At 49.0% G+C, this 16,601-nt stretch overlaps 1 protein-coding gene across 2 annotated transcripts in view; it reads right to left on the bottom strand.

Moving 5' to 3' along the window:
- LOC125429270 (laminin subunit beta-1-like) overlaps positions 1–9,451 on the bottom strand; it is an 83,446-nt gene extending 73,995 nt beyond the window's left edge. Inside the window, exons 1-2 of one of the 2 annotated variants that reach the window (XM_048490225.1) lie at positions 9,380–9,451; positions 1,640–1,692 (exon numbers count right to left, since the gene is read on the bottom strand). In XM_048490225.1, coding sequence (XP_048346182.1) covers positions 1,640–1,692; positions 9,380–9,387 — 61 coding nt within the window. In that variant the 5' untranslated portion in view covers positions 9,388–9,451. Of the gene's footprint in view, positions 1–1,639; positions 1,693–3,282; positions 3,542–9,379 lie in introns of those variants that run through there. The other variant, XM_048490227.1, reaches the window with a different exon arrangement.
- Between the last annotated feature and the right edge of the window lie 7,150 nt (positions 9,452–16,601).

Below are 16,601 nucleotides of genomic sequence, written 5' to 3'. Positions count from 1 at the left end.
TTTTTGCCTTAGTTACGCCCCTCCTCTCAGCAGTAGCGCGCAGAACTTGAAGCAGTCTGCAGGAGGCGCACCGGCGTGCATGGCAGCCTGTGCCTGCGTGCATTCGTTTCCTGGCCAAGGACCGGCGCAGCGGCTGCGTCCTTGCCACAGCCCCGCCCAGGAATGCCCCACCCAGGAATGCCCGGCCACGCCCCCGTCGTGCCCTGCCCAGCCCCATTGGCGCTATGCCACAGTTTGAATCCCACCACAATGGGAACCTGTTACTAAAAATTTTGGATCCCACCACTGCCATTAGGTAACACAGTTTCACAATTGCTGGAAAGGAGAAGGGTTAGTTTCTAGTTCACTTGGGCAGATAGAGGAGTTCAGCCCTCCTTACCAACAAATACCTGCCTCTTTCAGAAATGGATCTACGAGGTCTAGAAATAGCAGTGAACCAACAACATCTCCCCCAGAGCTGCAGAGCAGAGAAATACATCATAGTGGACTTTCTAGGCTTGCAATCCTAGGTACTTTGATGGAATTAAATTTTCACTGAACTCAATTACTTCTGAGTAAACTTGTGTAGGGTCAAGCTGCAAAACCACTAGGTTCCATACAGGCTGGGTGGGGCCTTCAGTCCTCAACAGGTGTGCCGAATGGAGGATTTCAGCACAATAGCCAGTCCTGGAGAAAGCACCAGCGACTCTAAGCACAGCTATGCCTTTTTGAGGCAACTGAAAATGGGCTCTGCTACAATTCCCCCTTCTGGACAACTAATAACAATCACAGGAGCCCCACCTCTCCACGGAATCTTCCAATCCTTCTTTGTCCCCAACCAAATGCGGAAACAAGTCAGGTCCTGCCCACAAGGAGGCAGGGAACTTCATGTAAAGGCAGAGCTGGAGCTTCCACGGGAACATACGAGGACATATACCCCAGGCAGGCTACTGTTGGAACATGTGGAGGGTGGAAAATCGCCCCCACACCCCTCCTCCTTCCCCCCTTGGCCTGGCGCAGCATGGCCTGGCCAGACTGCTCTTTTAGCTGGCAGAGGCTCTGCCAGGCTGCCCGAGACCGCCACTGCCTAAGGTAAGTGTGGGGGTCCGGCAGAGGCCTTTCCATCACTCCCCGCCACCCCCTGCCACTCCAAAAGGCCAGTCGGGCCTGCAAAGGGGGCCCCCTCAGATTTTGCCACAGGCTCCATTTTTCCTAGCTACGCCTCTGTGTAAAGGTTAGCCATCCAGAGAATGCCTGGATTACATTTTCATCCCTTCCTCCAAGATATGAAGGTGGTATAAATGATTCTCCCCTCCCTCATCTTATTTTCACAATCAACCTGTGAAATCAGTCAGGCTGAGAGAGAATAACTGGGCCAGGGCTATATGGCTGTATCATTACCCCGACAGGACGAGCTGTGATTGCCTGAGGGCATTTCGTGTCAAGAAAATGGCATGGGAAAGAAAGCTTATCTCTGTGATATGAACCCAGCCTGAATTAGGCCCCCGCACGTTCAATGTTTATAGAAATGAAAACTCTGGGAGCTCTGTTCATGGAACTTTGGTTAACCTTGTCACTCTATCCGCTATGCCATAATGGTTCTGTATCTCCATAGGATTTGGTCCAGTTGTTGAAGGGCAAATTTAGTGTCAACACTTACCCCAAAGAAGCAAGTAGAGGAGCAGTGCCATTGGCAGTATGCGAAGTTTCAACCTAGGAAAGGAAAGGAAAACAGAACACTGTAGCACAATGAAGTCCTCCCTTTTGCTCTGTGAAACTGAGGGGACATGGACAAGGGATTGACTAGAAAGCCCATTAATGGGCAGGACACAGAAATCAAGTTATCCGGGGTAGCAAGTGAAAGGAAGGAGTCCTGTGCAGAATGAGTGAGGAAGTGTGTGTGAGAGAGCATTGTGAAGTCGAGAGGGATACAGGAAGTGCCAGGGTCACAGAAAACCAACTGTTGCTCATTTTGGCCCACCCTAGGCCAACAGAATGGCCAACCTTGCTTCCTCTTTTCCCCTCCCCCTTCAAATTCAACCTGATTTGACTAGTAGTTAGTCAATTGTTTAAAATATGCATAAATTTACATAAATATAAAAAGGATTTTTGCTCCAAGGGATTTGTTTTTGCTGACATCTACTGCGTGAGGGATGGAAACTGATTTACTGGGGTGGGGGGCGGGTTATATATGTAAAGGGGAACATCAGTAAGCGAGGTTGTAAGAAAAGAGGCCTTATGGGTTAAGGTGTTGATTGGGGAGGCAATTACCATGTTTCCCCGAAAATAAGACAGTGTCTTATATTAATTTTTGCTCCCAAAGATGTGCTGTGTCTTATTTTCAGGGGATGTTTTATTTTTCTGTGTTCGGTTCGCCGGGCATGCTTCCAAACAAAAACTTTGCTACGTCTTACTTTCACGGGATGCCTTATATTTCGCACTTCAGCAAAACCTCTACTACGTCTTATTTTCAGGGAATGTCTTATATTCGGGGAAACAGGGTATCTGTTTTGGTCCCGCTGCTGTCATAAATGCAAAAGCATTCACAGATGCAACAGAGCCTTTGCATGGGGCAATTTTCTGTTCTTTTCCCTTGCATCCACCATGCCCTCCAACTCCAGAGAGTTTTTGCCCCTATCCCTCCATGAACTAGGGTGTTTTACCACCAGGGATGGTGAGGAAAATGGCAGGTGGGAGAAAAAACAGTGCTGGAGGGAAAGGACATCTTCCTTTGCACATTTCCCTCAAACCCACTCTGAGTGTGATGTGCGCCAGAGCAGATTTGGCAAACTATAGAGCGGATTGAGGATGACCCAGAACAAGAAATGTGTTGGTGGTGATGTCATGTGGAACCTCTCTGTAGAACGACTGCAGTTTGGGAGGCGTGGATGCGGAGGAAAACCTCTATGTGGGTGCTACCCGAAAGCATGAGGGGCAACGGACAAAGAAGGCAGACTATGAGAATTTCAAGAGTTCTAGCATAGTGCAGAATAGAAATTTGAGAGTTGGTCCCTCTCCCCACCATCTCCAAACCCACCCACTTATACTTAAAAACAAATGCTCAGCAACTTCAAAAGGCAGAGAGCCCTGCCCCGTACAGAAGGGCAACTCCGGAGTACCACTTCAATGTACCTTTCGAGACACACAGAAAACACAAATCCATCCCCACAGCTAAAATCGCACTCCCTGCCGTGGGCAATTTTGACAAAGAGAGAAAACTTTGTCCAAGCCAGCCCATTCTTCCGAGCACAACTCGGTATCTCTTCTCATCCCGCTTCTCTTCAAAGATGCCCTCATACTCACTGCAGGGTTGGGGCTGCTCTGGGTGTCTGAGATGCCGCTTCACGCACTGCTCCAAGTGGGCCCCAGAGAAGAGAGTGATGGAGTAACCGGCCTTCCTCCCCACCCCAGCAAGGAACACCCCCCCTCCCGGCCTCCGTCCTGTTGAAATGTCCAAGGTCCGTGCGGTCCAAACAGCGTGAGAACTCTGGCCGTGCGAACTTAACAGACGACGACGGTAAAAATAACCCAGCTCTTCCCAGCCCCCCTCCCAGTGTGGGCAAGCCGGGCTGGGGACTGATTTTTATTCAAATGGAGCTGGGACTCTCTGAAAGGGACTAACGGTCTCTAAGCTACGGGAATGTCACAGCCTATTCTTTCTGCTCCATGGCACACAGAGCCGGCCCTGCTACAGGCACAGGAACGGCTCAAACTGTAAGGGGTGAAAGGGTGGAGGATTCTCCCTTAGGAGACTGAAGAAAGCAGGACTCTTGGCCCGCTTCATACTTCAGCCTAGCCAGACCTGGGAAGTTTCTGGACCCAACTTCTCCGAGAAGCCACAGCTAAGACTCTTCAGAGTCTAAAAATCTCACCATTCCTCTGACTCAGGACATCCTGAGACAGCAATGCATTTGCCCGCACTGGCCCCTTCCGCACATGCAGAATGATGCACATTCGATCCACTTTCACAATTGTTTGCAAGTGGCTTTTGCTATTCTGCACAGTAAAATCCAGCTTCAAAGTGGATTGAAAGTGGATTGAAAGTGCATTATTTTGCATGTGCGGAAGGGGCCACTGTTCTTGCTGGTTACCAGAGCAGGGATGAAGTGACTTATTCATTCCTTGCTCCCCTCCCCGCACCCCCCCACCCCCGGGATCCAAAGCAGCTTCCAGTATTGTTCTCCCACCCCCTCTATTTTCTCCTCACAACAGCTTTGTGAGACAGATTATGCTGTGAGAGGGGGGAGAGACGTTCAAGGTCACCCAGCGAATGTCCATAGCAATGGTGGGATTTGAACCCTCATCCTAGTGCAACATTCCTACTACATCATACCGATGAGGCGGACCTGCAGCAAAGAATGGGCAGTGTGCAGAATCTGAACAAAACCTGAATTCTCCCCAACACTTAAGGAAGGTCAGTGCCACAGTTTTCCCAAGCCTCTGGTCAGAATAAGAGGACCCGGCCGGCAGGGCTGAGGGAGACCCTAGCTGGGGCCAGTAAAGAGCCAGGACAGCACAAGCGCCGGCTGAAACTGGGACCCATTGGGACAAAGGAGCTGTCCGAGCCCACGCCCTGCTCAGCCACAGCCTGTTCCCAGGGAGCCCGGCTGCAGCCAGGCAGGAATGCACTTGTTGTGTCTTGCACTGGGCTTTCGCATAAAAGCATTAAGAATAGCTTATCCTCTCCCGTTCTCAGCCACTTTCCCTGCCCAGCCTCCCTTCCTTTGTGATGGGATGCTTCCCTTTCACAGAGGGGGCAGGGTGGGAAAAAAGGGCCAGGCCTCCCCCTCCCTTCCCAGGTCAACAATGGCTCCTCCAGGCAGAAAGAGGAGCTATTTCTGGAAAAGGACTTTACCGTCTCCTGCCATCTGACGAGGCAGTGGGAGGGGGGGGGAGGGAATTACCCCCTACCCTGAGTGGCAGATGGAAATTCATCCTGAAAGGCTGAAACCCACATGGAATCAAAAAGGAAAGACGTCTAGAAAGCGGCTGGCAGGTTTGCCTCCTGTCACCATGCTATGGGATTCCTAGGGATGAGCTTGTCAGCAGGATTTGGCCTCCTGGCAGGTGACTACCTGGGAATTGACTGATGAACCTTTATAATCTAGCATGATGGGGTACTGCCATTCTTCCTGACCTGGAGCTGTTCAAAGAACAGGTGCCAAGCTCTTGAATGATGCTTCCTATAACTTCTCGCCGGTCACTGTTAATCAGGCAAGTCACAAAATATCGGCCTCTTTTTCCTTTAAAACCTCTTCAGTTTGACGGACTGACTCACTGAAATAAACCAGCAGGTACTGAAATCGTTGGTACTTCCCAATGAGCCATAGCTATGGAATTTGGTATACGGCAGGGGTCTGCAACCTGTGGCTCTCCAGATGTTCATGGACTACAATTCCCATCAGCCCCTGCCAGCAATCCCAGCTAAAAGGATCAGGCACAAGATGATGTGAAAGACTTCACCCTGTCACTCAGGAGAACTGTTACCAGTCTGAGTACACAATATTGACCCTGATGGACTGATCGTCTGATTCAATATAACACAGCTTCATATGTTCAATTGCCAGCCGGATCTGAAAACATATTTACTCTGTGTGTGTATGCGTGCGTGCGTGCGTGCGTGCGTGTGTGTGTGTAAAATGCCAAGTCACAGCTGACTTATGGTGAACCCGTAGGGTTTTCAAGGCAAGAGATGTTCTGAAGTAGTCGGCCATTTCTTGCCTCTGTGTGGGCTGAGAGAGTTCAGAGAGAACTGTGACTGGCTCAAGGTCACCCAAGCAGGCTTCATGAGGAGCAGAGAATCAAACCCAGTTCTCCAAATGAGAGTCCACCACTCTCCACCACTTCACCACACTGTCTGTCCCCTATATTTACTGATCTCCCCTAAAAATGCCTCAAAGAGACCCTCGGAAGCACTTTGTCCTATTTCTGTCCTAACTATGGGACTCAAATTTCTTACACACACACAGTCCAAGACACCTTGATTACTAGAAAACAGGAGGAAAGTATTTAATGTGTGTGTTTCTTGCTTAAAGGGATTCAGGAAGTTCTAGTATTTCCAGGCTATCGGGAAAAATTAAAATTTGGTACGCCTATAACCCAAGATGCACTGATTGCCACAGGATGCTTCCTGCTTGCCTGTGCAAACTATGGCAAGCAGGAAGCATTCTATTCCCCCCCCCCCTTCCATTATGGTGAATTCTGCAGGCCACCACCATTAGAGTGGATTCTCTAGAGCAGTGGTGGCGAACCTTTGGCACACCAGATGTTATGGACTACAATTCCCATTGGCCATGCTGGAAGGGGCTGATGGGAATTGTAGTCCATAACATCTGGAGTGCCAAAGGTTCGCCACCACGGCTCTAGGGCATAGGTGTCAGACTCGTGGCCCTCCAGATGTTGGGGATGATGGGAACTGTAGTCCATAACATCTGGAGGGCCACGAGTTTGACACCTGTGCTCTAGGGGGCCACCATTTTGTGCCAGTAAGTGTTTGTGTGGGGATGCTCAGGTGGGGGGGATTCTCGGGTGGGGGTGGGGGATTCTCGGATGCACGGTTTGCAGGGAAACACAGCATGGTGTGAACTATGACACATCCTGACACCGGGATCGCAGCGATCGGTGATGCAGGCAATACAGTTTCATTTAACCCATTTGTGTTGCCTGTGCAGCAGCAGCCAAGGTCTTGCTCAGAAGACTGGAGTTATAGCTCTGTAGTCAAATGGGGCCTCCGGTGAAGCTTATAGCTGGCATCAAAATCCCCACTGACTTGACTCCAACATCACATCATGTTTCTGCTACTATCTTGCAAATTAAGCGAGAGCCTCTTTGGCAAGGCCGCCATAATGAAACCGACCTAGGAGTTCAACGTTGGCAGATTTCCTTCCCTGATCTTAACTTCCTATTGTTTTGTTTGAGAGCCATATTAATAGCACAAATGCTTTGAAGAATGGGGCAATAAATTCAATCAGAGTGTTTGAAATAAGGTATGCCAAGGTGTTTTTTTTTTAATTTTCAAAGGTCTCGATTGTCGTCCTCATAGCTCTGAGGGAAGTTGCCGTGACAAAATGGGGCATAAGAGAGGGGGTGACTTGCTAAAGGCCGCGGAGGGAACCTGTGGTGAAGGCAGGCCTCGAACTCTAGCCTCTTAGAGCCAAATTCAGCCCTTGACCTTCTTAAGGCAGAATTAAATTAAGAAAAGTCTTCACAGACAAGAACAGCAGCATCTCAACTCATAAGCTACTACCCTGATCAACAATGTTTTGGTCTGGATAATATGTATGGCAGTGGTGGCGAACCTGTGGTATGGGTGCCAGAGGTGGCACTCAGAGCCCTCTCTGTGGGCACGCACAAACAGAGTGCCCCCCCCACATCTAGGCTGGCCTGGGCCGCTGGGCTCGATTGTTAGCATTAAACCTAAGACCTAGTTTTGGGGAAGCAGTGTAGGTAACCCTGTTAAGCGCTGTTAAACCCCGCTGATTTTCATGCAAAGAACTAAAGCATGACCTGGGAGTAAGCTTGGTTTCTGGCAATGGGGCTTGCTTCTGAGTAAACCCTCCTAGGGTCATGATTCACCAGTTGGAAGAGTTGCATGGTTGCTTCAAAGCAAAGCCACCGACTATCACCAAGCTTACTCCCGAGTAATGCATGCCTTGGAGCCGACCGTTTTTTCTAAATTAAAACCTCAGTATTCAGGTTAAATTGCCATCTTGGCACTTTGCGATAAATAAGTGGGTTTTGGGTTGCAATTTGGGCACTCAGTCTCGAAAAGGTTCGCCATCACTGACATATGGAGAGTGAATACAATTACTGGCCAAAAGGTCTCCAAAAAGTTGAATCACACCCAGGCCTTATTGCTGGCTTGAGAGCTAGAAACTTGCTTTTTTCTTTTTCAAAATGGAAGTCGAGACCAGGTATCTGAAATCTGCACCTGATTCTAGTTTCTGTACTTTGGGGCAACTGCAGAATCACACAGAACTATCCTGTTTCTGATCCTTCTCGCCACTTGCAGGCATCCCCAACCCACTCATTACCCTTATCAACAATGCAACATTCGGAGAACAAATCTCTTTCAGGAAGGATTCTTGATCATAAAGGGCTGTTAAGGGTGCTCTGTCTTTTCCCCCAGATAGCCGGTCCTGAGATTTTAATCCCCACCCTCACTGCTAAGTACCAAGATACGAGCTTTAATGAGAACAATTCCGGCCTTTATTCAGCTTCCTTTGGCTTAATTAAATTGCATTTCCACATCCAGTTCCAAGAATAGGGCAATGCATAGTACAAACAGTACAGGCAAATGTGGCCAAATCAGCCATGCCTCATGGGGTCCAACTGAGCCCCAGACTCCTTTTTCCATCGGGACTCGGCCCATCTGGATAATCCGAAGTGATAGTCATGGACAGAGCTCGTCCGAACAAGTGCAGGGTGTCTTCTTCACAGATTTGCTAACATAGCTGAGATTCGGTTGCAGACAAATAAGACACTTGGGTCCCAGTGCTTCTCATTTTGCATGTTTCACTTGCCTTCCCAGGAACTCCTTTCCCCTTCACAACAACCCTGTAAGGTGGATTAGGCTGAATGAGAGCAAACGGCAGGCTTCACAGATGTGTTTAACGGGCAAGCTTCACAGATGAGCAAGGATTTCAACCCAGGCCAATGTGGTCCAAATCCCATCTGTCTAATGTAGGGGTGGCCAACTTAGGGTGCTGGCAGGGGCTGATGGGAATTGTAGGGTGCTGGCAGGGGCTGATGGGAATTGTAGTCCATGGACATGTTCGTGCTGGCAGGGGCTGATGGGAATTGTAGCCCATGAACATCTGGAGCACCATAGGTTGGCTACCCCTGGTCTAATGTCTACCCACACTGGCTAGCAGTACTTAAGAATGGTGCATGCGAACCCAACCTGCTAGATATCCCTAAGTAAGGGAATCTGAAAGCACAGCTGTGCACCACAAAATTCACCTCTGTATCCAGATATACATTCATATGCTTGTCCTTCCCACATTTTTAATGGCTTCTGCAGTATATTGTACAAGGTGGGGCACAGAATGAACATTCACCTTCCCGTCCCCGGGAGTATACAGCAGGATATCTGGGGCTTACACCTGACTCTTTAATATCTCCAAGGAACAGGACAGGGCAACAAACATCTCCGACTGCCTAACCTGTGCTGTGTCAGAGAAACAGGTGACATGAAGCCAGATTCCTTTTGCATTCAGCCTTCCACCATTAAAAATGAATCACGCAGGTGCCTTCCCTTTTCAGTCCTCCTTATCGCACAGAGCAGTGGCATGATGGGCAGCGAAAAAGGCAGTGCAAAGGGAAGCCCAGAGTCCTTACCTGAAGTTGAAACGGAAGGGTGAAGCAGCAGAGGCTGAAAAGGGCCCAGTGAACTCCTTACCTGTGCATGTCCCTGTTGCTCTTCAAGGCCTTGTGCACAGTAGTCAGGACTGGATTCCTAACCACCCTGAGACATGCATGCAGCCTGCACACTCAGCTTGCACACCGCTCCCTGTGCACGCGCACAGCTTGCACGCTCAAGAGCCTTACTGTGCAACGGGCTGCTCGGAGAGCCGTCTGTTCCCGAAGGTTTCCCTTTTGCAACTCCTCCTCCTGCTGCACAGTGCCAGGCGCTGGGAGGGAGGGATCAGCCCTGCTTTTTGCAGCTCAGCCAAGGTGAGGCAGCAGGCCAGGTACAGGCACTCCCCGTTCCCCTCCCAACCAGGGAGCGGCCTAATGCCACGCTGAAGAACACCAGGCGGCCCACTTGACAAGAGGCCTTTGACTCTGGATGCTTAGGAGAACGCCGTTGCTCCCCTGAGAACAGGTGTATGAGGTGAGCTAGGAAGAAGGGAACGGTAGTGGGCAGGCCAAGCAGAAAGAGAGCCCCACATCTGAGAAGGAAAGATTCGCTCAGTGTGACAGCGAGCATAAGGAACACAGCAGTTTCCTGACTCAGCTTTACTGAGCTGCATGACAGGCAGAAATGTTACAAGTGTTTATTTATTTACTGGCTTCATTTACACCCCCTCCTTTCCCTGCTCCTCCATTTTGTCTCAAAAACAACCCTGTAAGATAGGCCAGGCTGAGAGTGCATGACTGGCTCGAGGTCACCAAGCAAGTTTCTGTGGCCGAGCAGGGATTCGAACCTGGGTCTCCCCGTTCCTCAACACTCTAACCATTGCATCGCAGCTTATCCCTGCAGTTGACAGGGGAAAGCAGCACCTATTTAACTGCTATCGTGTTAGGGATCCCTGCCTCCAGGGGATCCCCTGGGATTATAGCTCCTGTCCAGACTATGGAGATCAGTTCCTCTGCAAAAAAAAGGGATACTTTGGAAGGTGGACTCTTCCTCCTGCTGCACAGTGCCAGGCGCTGGGAGGGAGGATATTCCTGCCCTCCTCAGGCTCCACCTCCAAATCTCCAGGACTTCCCCGACAAGGAGCTGCAACCAGAGGTGGGATCCAGCAGGTTCTCACAGGTTCCCGAGAGTGGGTTACTAATTATTTGTGTGTGCCGAGAGGGGGTTACTAATAGGTGATTTTGCCACGTGATTTTTGCCTTAATTACGCCCCTCCTCCACTCCTCAGCAGTAGTGCGCAGAACTTGAAGCAGTCTAGCAGGAGGTGCACCGGCGTGCGTGGCAGCCTGCGCCTGCGTGCATTCGTTTCCTGCCCAAGGACCGGCGCAGTGGCTGCGTCCTTGCCACAGCCCTGCCCAGCAATGCCCTGCCCACGGAATGCCTAGCCACGCCCCTGTTGTGCCCTGCCCAGCCCCATTGGCGCTACGCCACTGTTTGAATCCCACCACCATGGGAACCTGTTACTAAAATTTTTGGATCCCACCACTGGCTGCAACCCCTCCCCCCACACCTCCCCACCAGCAGCCAGGAGGAGCTGGCAACCCTATATCACGCACAGAACCTCCATCTATACAACCTCAGTCCTGGGGACCTGAAAGAGTGCATCTACCCACATAGTCCTGCCCGGGTGCTAAGTTTGGAGGGGAAGGCTCACCTGGCTGTCCTGCCTCCTTCAGAGGTAATGGGAGTTGGGGCAACCTACAGAGCCTCATCTACAGTGGCCCCTACACTGTGGAACACCCTCCCTCCAAAGGTTTGCTGGGCATCTACTCTCTTGGAGTTTCGGCACTTGGCGAAGACTGTCCTCTTCATCTGGGGGTTTGGCTGACTCCCTGCTCTGGGAAGGACCCCCTGAGATATCTGTACAACTCTCTCTTATTTGTGGGTGGTTGTGTGAGATTTTAGATTATGTTGGGGTTTTTTGGGATTTTACCGTTGTTGGATTTTTACTGTTGTTATTTTACTGTTGTATAGTTTTTATTGTAAACTGAGACTGAGAGACGATGGTAAAGGGTGGGGAATAAATGCAAATGGATGCTGCCTTCTTCACTCGGGGGTTTGGCTGACTGCCAGCACTGGGAGGGTGCCCCCCAAGATGTCCGTATATCCCTCCCTTATTTGTGGGTGGGTGGAGTTGATGCGGGAGATTTTAGGTTGTGTTGGGTTTTATTGTGATTTTACTGTGGTTGGATTTTTACTGTTGTATAGTTTTTGCTGTAACCATGGTAAAGGGCAGGAAATTAAAAATTAGAGAATGAATAGAACAAAGTAGGCAATGTTCAAGAATAAAAGGACTCCCCGTGTTAAATCTAGCTAGGGGTGAATTTCTAATGAGAGGCATTCCCGGGATCAAGCAAGTCTGTAGCCATATCTTGGAAGCCTACACCCAGAATCCCAAATGTATTTGCATGAGAATCGGGGAGAAGGCATGATGAGGTTACTCACTGGTAAATCATGTTCCAAAATACTTTTTCCCCCTTATTACTATTTCAGATTTCCCAACGCTAACCCCTGGCACATAAAGGACGCCCCAGTCCTTTTCAGCAGCCTGGGAAAGCTGCCAGAGGTGTGATGGATGACCTCAGGGATCAAAGAATGCTGATTCAGGTTGCACCATTCATTTGCATGTCACTGGAACTCAGCCCGTATCTTCGTATTCCACAGCCACCAAAAGCACACACAGATTGCGGCTTCAAGGAATGGGAACCCCCCAAAACCTCGCCATACTGCCTGATGCAAGCAGTGATCCTGTCGCAGAGGAAGTAGCTTGTGAAGTTATTGTTTACCTATAGCTTGCTGCACACTGTCGGTGCCGTTGTGGCAGGTCTCTGGAGAGGTGCCACAAAAATGGCGAATTGTATAGAACAGGGCACATGGATGCGTTCCACTTCCCATGATCCCTCCTTCACACAAACATGGGAAACTGTGAGAAGCTCAGGGTTGCCAGCAGGCCTGAGGGGGGAAAAATCCTGTTCTTTTAACGGAGGCTTAACAGGATGCTATTTATCAAACGACGGCATTTACATCTGGGCCGCGAAAAACTGAAAACGGCCATTTCTGCACAGTGAGTCACTAGAAAAGGGCCAGAACCAGAGGTGGGATCCAGCAGGTTCTCACAGGTTCCCTAGGGTAGATTACTAATTATTTGTGAGTGCCAAGAGGGGGTTACTAATTGGTGATTTTGCCATGTGATTTTTGCCTTAGTTACGCCCCTTCTCTCAGCAGTAGCGCGCAGAACTTGAAGCAGTCTAGCAGGAGGTGCACCGGCATGCGTGGCAGCCTGCGCCTGCGTGCATTCGTTTCCCGCCCAAGGACCAGCGCAGCGGCTGCATCCTTGCCACAGCCCTGCCCAGGAATGCCCGGCCACGCCCCCGTCGTGCCCCGCCCCAGTGCTACGCCACAGTTTGAATCCCACCACCATGGGAACCTGTTACTAAAATTTTTGGATCCCACCACTGGCCAGGACGTTTTTCTTTAGGCCAGCTGGAAACCCTTCATGGGACAGAGCTATGGCTTAGTGGCGGAGCACACGGTGTGTCTCCCAGTTTCAATCCCTGTCATCTCCAATTAGCATATCTCAGGTAGAAGGTGGTGGCAAAGCCTGTTTTCTCCCTGAGCACCTGGAGAACTGCTGCCGACAACAGTCAACTCCAAATTAGATGGATCCGTGGCACGAACACTTCCAAAACACAAATACGAGCTCAAAGACATTCACAATGTAGAGAATTTATTGCATAATTTACAATGGAACAATCTGTTTCCCCTATCACATTTCTGTGCATTGGTTTCGTCCAGTGGTGGGATCCAAAAATTTTAGTAACAGGCTCCCATGGTGGTGGGATTCAAACAGTGGCGTAGCACCAATGGGGCTGGGCGGGGCACAACGGGGGCGTGGGCGGGCATTCCGGGGGCGGGGCATTAATAATTTCTCTGTTACTGTAAAAAACTCTTGCTGTAAAAAAAAAGTTCCTAATTTCCAGCTGGTATCTTTCTGTCCATAATTTAAACTCATTATAGCAAATCCCATCGTCTACTGCCAACAGAAACAACTACTTCTCCTCTAATTGACTGCCTGTCAAATACTTAATACTTTCAAATACTTAATTTTGTTTCTAGAAATCAAAAGCAGGATACTTTCCTTAAATAAGGAACTTTACCATATTTCTAAAACATGTTTTTAAAACAGCCCAACAGGGAGAATTATCCCGTTTTCTACCTTTGCTAACCAGCCAAATAGGAAACAACAGGACTTTATGATTTTTGGACCTAATGGAATTTCTAACGGAAAAGCAGACCCAATTAGTAACCCCCTCTCGGCACACACAAATAATTAGCAACCCACTCCCGGGAACTAGTGAGAACCTGCTGGATCCCACCTCTGGTTTCGTCTCGTGGGGTGAAGATCCTGCTCCTGCTTGTTAGAAGAAGTAAACTGCAAGGATTTCCTTCTCCAGGAACCAGTTGTTGCAATCCCACTGTCTTCTTGCTGATAAATGGATGTTTTTTTGACCACCCCTCTCTCTGCTTTGTTAACCTAACAGCAGGAACCCGAGTCCCCTGTTTCTGATTTGCAAGCAAAAGGGAACATCATGTGCATGCAGGAAATTCAGTGAGCTGCGGGTATATCTGAGGAGGGTTCTTGGCTCAGTGGTAGAGCATCTGAGTCGAGTGCAGAAGGTCCCAGATTTGATGCCCGGCATCCCCAGTCAAAAGGAATGCCAGCAGGGCAAACTGCAGTTCCCGTGGAGCTGTCGGAGTTCAGGGAAATAGTGGAGGAGGGAAATGTATTTATTTCTTCAGATATTTATACCCAGCCTTTCCCTTGCGGCTCAACCCCTCTCCCCTCTGCTCCGCAGTTCCATTCCAAACCTTGAGTATGTTACTATCCCCAAAGGCGTGGCGGACTGGCAGAAACCCAGTGACAGTTTCTTCTAACATCTTGTCTAGTTTGGCCCGAAGAAACCTTCTTTGATTCCCATTCCTTAAATTAATCAGCCTCCGTCTAACGCTCAGTGGGATGAAACAGGCATTTTAAGAAAAGCAATTGATACACAGGCATATGGAACCACTTCCCAATGGGCTGCTGCGCGTCAGATCCTTTCTCTGAAACCCTGATTACACAAGCTGCATTGATTCCTCCCACTGTCACAGCCCCCCAAGATAGCGCCCAACGGCGTTGGCTCAGCAATGAACTATTGTCTGTAAAATGTGAAACTCTGTAAGATCCTGCGTCCTTGCGCTTGTGGATAATGACATAGTATCATGGTTTGTATGCAAATGTGCTCTGCGAAAAGCTGCTTATTTAGCCAAGGAAAATTCTTCCCTGTCCAAAATATGAGACTCCCCCTCAAAAAAAAAAAAGATTTCAAATGCCCCTCACACACACAAAGGCAGGAGGAAGATTAGAGGGTTTCTTTAACGTAATTGTTCCACAAGAGCTTGCATGTGGAAAAAGTTAAAGCTAGAAACAATGTTTTTTCCAGGGACAATTTTGGGAAGAAGATCCAACTGAAATTTGGGATCCTGTTTCCAGGTTTGTGTCATATAGGAGAGACTGAACTAGGGTTGCCATCTATATATATAAAAAGCTAACAGTGTTTTTGTTGATGATAGTATACTTCAGTAACTGCTGGGCCAATTCCTGGGTGAGAGTGTTTTTAGATGTTCACATACCTGAAATTTCACACCTGGCCCAGGTAAAACGCCTTTTTCCTGGCGCTCCATGGTGAAGGACATGCAGTTGCCTGTGTGTGTCACCCTTAGAATGTTCGTGCCCTTAGAATGTTCACTCAGATGGCCAGATGTGAGCAGTGGAAACAGTACATAGGCAGTAACTCCAGTGGAAATGAAACACATACACACATATACACAAGAGGGAGAGGGAAGGGAGAGAGAAGAAGAAGAAGAGTTTGGATTTATATTCCCCCCTTTGCATGAGCACGAACTGCTGGCCTCTGCAACTGATTTGCTGCTACTGTTCCTTTCCCATTTCACCACAATAAGCCACAGCAACGCGTGGCCGGGCCACGCTAGTAAATACATAAGAAAAGAAATCCACCCGGTGGGGAAGGCCTTCCAAACTGATAAGGGAGTCACAGCATCCAGACATTGTTCTGACCTCTGCTTTGAGAACAAGTAAGCTGGTGACAGTTCAGTCATTTTTCTTCATTGGTAGCAGACTTTCCAGACGACCCTTCCATTGCCTGCAAATTATCTTGTTAACCCTGTTCCCTGCAGGTATCCCCTTCAAAACAAACAAAAGGTACGCCTAGATACAGCCAGGGATACTCCATTATTTATTTCAAATGATTTCTATTCTGTGTAAATATACACTCAAGGTTTTTTTTTTTACAACACTTTAGTTACACCTCTCTCTCTCTCTCTCTCTCTCTTGGTTGACATGTATCTGGCCTGAATCAGGTGAACAAGCCACATTTAAAGAATCTCCAGTGCGTTCTTCTCTTTGTTCTTGGCTTGTATAGAAAGTCCGTCCAAGATCCTGGAGCAGGGGTCCCCAAACTACGGCCCGGGGGCCAAATGTGGCCCCCTGAAGGCATTTATCCGGCCCGCCAGGCATGGCAGCGATGGCTCCATTCATGTGCAGTGGGGGCTCGAGGGAGAGGAGGAACAGGCCCCAACAGCTGTTGATTGCAATTACATGACAGCACCCCCAAATCTCCATGAATTTTCTGACCCAGAGTTGGAAACCTTACACATGGCAACTCCTGCTCCGCCCTTCCCTCTCGGCTACTCCATGTGTTGCTCTCAGGCTTTCTGTTCTGCCTCACTCCCATTGGCATCAGCCAGGCTGGTGAATCGCTCGCTGGCTGCTAGGGAGGAAGAACCCAGGAAGATACCTAATCCTGGGTTAGATGAAATGCTTCATTGGGAAAGTTCTGCTTTTTTTTTTTTACAGGGGAAGGTATTCCACAGCCTCCCCAACAATATTTGGAGCCCACCCTGTACTTGACATACTTTGGTCACTGTTCTAAAAATAGACCATGACAGAAAGGCTGAAAGGTGAAATCAAACATTTTACAATCATTTGTGCATAGGAATTTGTTCATAGTTTTTTTTTTTTAGTCTGGCCCTCCAACAGTCTGAGGGACAGTGAACTGGCCCCCTGTTTAAAAAGTTTGGGGACCCCTGTCCTGGAGGATAACAGAAGGAAATGGTCTTTCTGTTCCCCCACTCATGTCCCTAAACCTCCCATGAACTCTATGACAATAGCCCGATGTGTCATAAACTACATCAACAATCT

Source organism: Sphaerodactylus townsendi, linkage group LG03 (genome assembly GCF_021028975.2).
Source record: "Sphaerodactylus townsendi isolate TG3544 linkage group LG03, MPM_Stown_v2.3, whole genome shotgun sequence".
Lineage (NCBI taxonomy): Eukaryota > Metazoa > Chordata > Lepidosauria > Squamata > Sphaerodactylidae > Sphaerodactylus > Sphaerodactylus townsendi.
This window is presented reverse-complemented; position numbering and strand designations above follow the sequence as displayed.